Below are 4,983 nucleotides of genomic sequence, written 5' to 3' on the forward strand. Positions count from 1 at the left end.
CTCCTACTGTGAAAAAATTTTAAAGAAAAAAATTAACTTTCAGCTAAAAAAAAATATTTTAAAACATAATATTTAAAAATTCAAAATAAAAAAAATTGAGAAAGTAAAAAAAACCTGAATTAAAATTACATTCCATTTAATAAAAAATAAAATACCCAAAATACTAGAAATTTGGCAGAAAATTTTAAAATTATAATTTTCTAAAGCAATGCGCCATGATTCATGTATGCCTTAACCCATAATATATTTCTTCTTTATCTATAAATCACTTTCCAATTAAATAAAAACCAGACTCTACTTATAGCACTTTTCTACCAACTGTCAATTGCACTTTTTCTTTTCCCGTTTTTATTATAGTGGTCGTCCGCTTATTTTCGTTTTGTCCTAAAAAAAACTCAAAATCTTTATAAAAAAATTGTGTTTGTCTTTAAGAAATTAGTTTTAAGCCTATTTATGTGTTCTTTTATCTTATTAATACTGTTATAATTGTTGAAAATTTAAGTATTATAAAAAACAAACAATACTATTTTCCTCCCTAAATTAATAGCCACTTTTCGCATTTCTGTATTGCATTTGTACCTCTTTTGTCCGTCCAGCTTTGTTTTCCTCGTTATACATTAGCTAAAGAATGGAAAATATCCACTACTGTACATTAGTAATATTTTGCTGTATATATATCAAAAGCGTATCCACAAGGATAAAAAAAAAACAAAAAAATCGTTTTTTCTAAAAATATTTGTTTATTCCTGTCTTTGTACTCATATAATATGTTTTATATATTAGGAGAAGAAGCGGTGGTGCATACGGATTACGAATTCAGCATTGTGGAGCAGGAACCAACGATAATTGAAGAAGAAGAAGAGGAACGTCCATTACAGGTGAGGATCATCGAAGAAGTGCCCGAGGTATCGGATTCCCATCCGATTGAAGTGATACAAGAGGAGCAGCCAGAGGAGGAGGAAGTAGAAGTGCCCACTGTGGGTGAGCCGGAGAAACCTAAAAAGAAAAAGAAAACTGTAAAGAAGAAAATCGACGAGCATGATCTCATCATACAAAAACTGTTGGAACAGGAGATTGAAAAAACCGAACTCGAGAAATATGAGAAGTTCGAGTTTGAGAGGCCAGAAAAGGTTAAGGCCGAATTTGCCAATATTGAGCCACAGAAAATCGTACGCAAAGAGCAGAAACCAACGAAATTGGTTATTGTGGAGACAGCAGAGGTGCCACAATCTATTAAGTTGAAGCCAACTAAACGCAAGCCAAAGGTAGCCGAAGAACAGAGCGTGCAATTGCCTAAATTTAAGCTAAAGAGTCGTATGGAGGTGGTTACATATCCGCCAGAACTATTGATACCGAAAATAACAGAAATCGGTGCGATACGAGAAAGTGGTGAACTTTCGCGAAATATGGAGGAAGCTGAGGAGGTTTTGAAGTTCAAGCCACGTAAGGTAAAGAAACTGAAACCAATTAAAGATGATCTGGAAAAGCCACAGCTGGAGACATATGAAAAATATGTGAGTAGTGAGGAGGAAGCAGAAGAACCGACACCTTATCAGAAACCTGAAAAGGCACCAAAACCAGAAGAAAAGCCACAAGAAGTTAAACTCAAGATAGGTAAAGGTAAGAAGAAGCCCATCGCTGAGGAACTGCCTGAAAGTGTAACATTGAAAAAGACACCTGAGAAACCCAAAGAGGCTGAAGTTGTCGAAGAAGATGTTACCAAAAAGAAGGAAGTGGCAACAGTTACAGTGGTTGAGGAAACTGCAGAACAGCCCACTTATGAATTGCAACCATTTGAGCCAACCGATTTTGAACATCCAGAATATGAAAAGGAGGAAAGAGAACCCATCGAATTTCCTGAAGAACCGAAACCAAGCAAGAAGGAACCCAAACAAAAGCATAAGCCTAAACCCAAACCAAAACCTGAGCCAGAAGTAAACATAACTCAAATCGTGCCCGGTGTGCCTAAAGAACAAGAAGAGGTACCTGAAGAGGAGGTTAAATTCCGCATTCCAGAGAGCAAAGAACCTGAAGAAACAAAGGAAGAAGTCAAACTAAAACCAGTTAAAAAGGAAAAGGTAGTACCAGCAACCGAAGAGGAAGTTAAGGTAGTACCTACCGAAGAGGAAGTTGAAAAAGTGCCTACAATCGAATCTGAGGAAAAACTTGAGAAGAAAAAGAAGCCTAAAGCAAAGAAACCACAACAAAAGGAGGAAGAAACTGTTGAAGAGAAACCGGAGGAACAATTTGAAATCTCAGTTACCGAGGAACAAGTAATTGTACCAGAGCAACCAGCTGACGAAAAACCTGCTGAAATCAAGATTAAAAAGAAGAAACCTAAAGAGGTACCAGTGGCTGAAGTACAAGTAGTTGAAGAAGTTCCTACAGAAGAAATCATAGAAGAAACACCAGTTGAGTATAAAATTACAACCACTGTTATTGAGCCCGAGGAAGCTCCAGAAGAGCATAAAGTACGTGTTATTGATTACGATCAAAAGGAGGTTACTGTAGAAGAAGTGGTGGAAGAAAGGGTGGTTACACGCAAGAAGAAGCCAAAACCACAAAAGCCGGAAGAATATGAGCACACGGTTACGGAACCCAAAGTAGAGGAAGTTCCAGCAGTGGAGGAAGTAATTGCAACTCAGCCTGAACAGCCAGAAGAGGAAATTATTGAAGAAGCGGTGGTGGAAGTTAAGGAAGTAGTTGACATACCTGAGGAACCAGTTGTGAAGGTCACTATGAAAAAGAAGAAGCCAGCTAAGAAACCTGAGGAAGTAACTGAAGTTGAAGAGGTACCTCTCATCGAGGAAGTTAAGGAGGAAATACCAGAAATAGAAAAAGTTGAAGATGTTGTCGTTGAAGAAGTCATCAAGAAGAAGAAACCAAAGAGCTACAAATTTAAAATAACTGAAACAGAGGCTGAAGAAGTGCCTGAGCTACCGGTTGAAGAAATACAAGAGGAAATTGAAATACCTAAACCACTAGAGGAAATTGTAAAAGATTTCCCAACATACGAAATTACTACAACAGAAATAGAAGCTCAGATTCCACAGCCCATAGAAGAAGTTGAAGAAGTTGAAGTTAAAGAGAAAAAGCCTAAAAAGGTAAAGGTAGCAGAGACCCCCAAAGAATATGAAGTTGGAATAGTGGAAGAAGTAGCAGCACCAGTTATTGAAGAGGATGACCAACCAGATGGCGCAATCTTCTCAATCAAGAAGAAACCAAAGAAGCAGGCTCCTGAAGAATTTGAAGCTTCCGTAATTTTAACCGAACCAAAACCTGTGGAAGAAGTTGAAACACAAGTGGAAATAAAGGAGAAGCCAAAGAAACCGAAGACTAAAGAAGAAGCATCTGCCGTTCATGAAATTAAGATTATTGAAACGGAAATTCCGAAGGAAGAAATTTTGGAACAAGCTATAGAAGTGGTAACAGTTATCACAGAAGTGCCTGCTAAGGAGGAAGCTGCCAAAGAATACCAATTTGGCATTGTCGAATCTCAAGTTGAAGAAGAAGTTTCGCAGCCTGAATTCACAGTTAAGGAAGAAGAAATCATTGAGAAGCCAAGAGAAGAGCCTGAAGCTGAGTTTGTTGTCAAAGAAAGTAAACCAGTGGCAGAAGTCGTGGAGGAAGCTAAGATAAAGACCAAAAAGTCTAAAAAGAAGCCAACAGAGATACAAGAAGTTGAATTAAAAGTAAAAGCCACGGAGGAAATTCCAGAAGAACCCACGCCAGTTGTGGAGGAAGTCAAAGAGATAGTTGCCGTTCCTGAAAAAATTGTGACCGAGGAAAGGCTCAAAGAATATTTTATTGGTGTTAAGGAGTCTATGCCAGAAAAACCTGAACCGGTAATAGTTGAGGAAACCGAAATCCCACAAGAACAAGAGGAAACAGTCGAAGAAGCGCCATTACAAGAGGTAAAAGTTATTACAACTACTCCGAAAGAGGAAATAACTGAAGAGGTATCTGTGGTTAAGAAAAAGGTTAAAAAACCTAAGGAAACTAAGGAAGGGCTCAAGGTCGATGTAGTAGAAGAAGTACCAAAACCTGTAGAAGAAGAAGCGCAGCCAGAAATAAGCGCTCCAGTCCAAATTGAAGAGCAAGTAGAAGAACAACCGAAGGCATTTGAGGTTCAAGTTACAGAAACAGAAACTAAAGAAGAAACCATTGAAGAACAAATTACCATACCAAAGAAGAAAAAGCCAACGCCTAAAGTTACAGAAGAGCCAGAAGCAGAGGTTACATTGACAACAACGAAACCGGTGGAAGAAGTGCAAGAAGAGGTTAAGATCAAAAAGAAACCTAAGAAGAAGCCAGCCGAAGAAGAAGCTACAGCTGAACTTAAGGTAACGGTGGTAGAAGAAGCACCTGTTGTTCAGGAAATCGAAGAAGTTGTGGAAGTAGTGGAAGAAGTACAACCTGTAACTGAAATTGTTGAGGAAGAAAAGCCAAAGCAATATGAGTTTAAGGTAACAGAAAGTGAGGTTGAAAAACCAAAGGAAGAAGTTACTGCAGAAGAGGTTACTCTTCCACAGAAAAAGAAGAAGCCCGCGCCACAAGTTCAAGAAGAGCCTGAAGTTGAAGTTAAGCTGACAACATTAGAATCTGTTAAAGAAGTTCAAGAAGAAATTAAAATCAAAAAGAAACCAAAGAAGAAGCCAGCAGAAGAAGTGGCAGAAGTTGAACTTAAGGTCAGTGTTATTGAAGAGGTGCCAGCTGCTTCTACTGTAGAAGAGCAAATTGTGGAGGAAAAAGAAGTTAAACCCACACCTCAAGTAATTGAAGAAAAATTAGCAAAGGAATATGAAATTGAGATTAAGGAAAGTAAGGTTGAAAAACCAAAGGAAGAAGTATCTGAGGAACAAATAACACTTCCGAAGAAAAAGAAACACACACCTCAAGTAACTGAAGAACCAGAGGCAGAGGTTACATTGACAACAACGAAACCAACAGAGGAAGTCCAGGAAGAAATCAAAATTAAGAAGA

General features: G+C 38.0%; 1 protein-coding gene across 2 annotated transcripts in view; it reads left to right on the plus strand.

Annotated features, from left to right (window-relative positions):
- Positions 1-4,983, plus strand: part of LOC108969401 (titin-like) — a 33,902-nt gene that overhangs the window by 15,259 nt on the left and 13,660 nt on the right. For both annotated transcript variants that reach the window (XM_018934092.1, XM_018934093.1), the window contains exon 6: positions 784-4,927. In XM_018934092.1, the coding sequence (XP_018789637.1) occupies positions 784-4,927 (4,144 nt within the window). The remainder of the gene's footprint in view (positions 1-783; positions 4,928-4,983) is intronic.

This window comes from Bactrocera latifrons, unplaced genomic scaffold (genome assembly GCF_001853355.1).
Source record: "Bactrocera latifrons isolate USDA-ARS-PBARC rearing strain unplaced genomic scaffold, ASM185335v1 scaffold_251, whole genome shotgun sequence".
NCBI lineage: Eukaryota > Metazoa > Arthropoda > Insecta > Diptera > Tephritidae > Bactrocera > Bactrocera latifrons.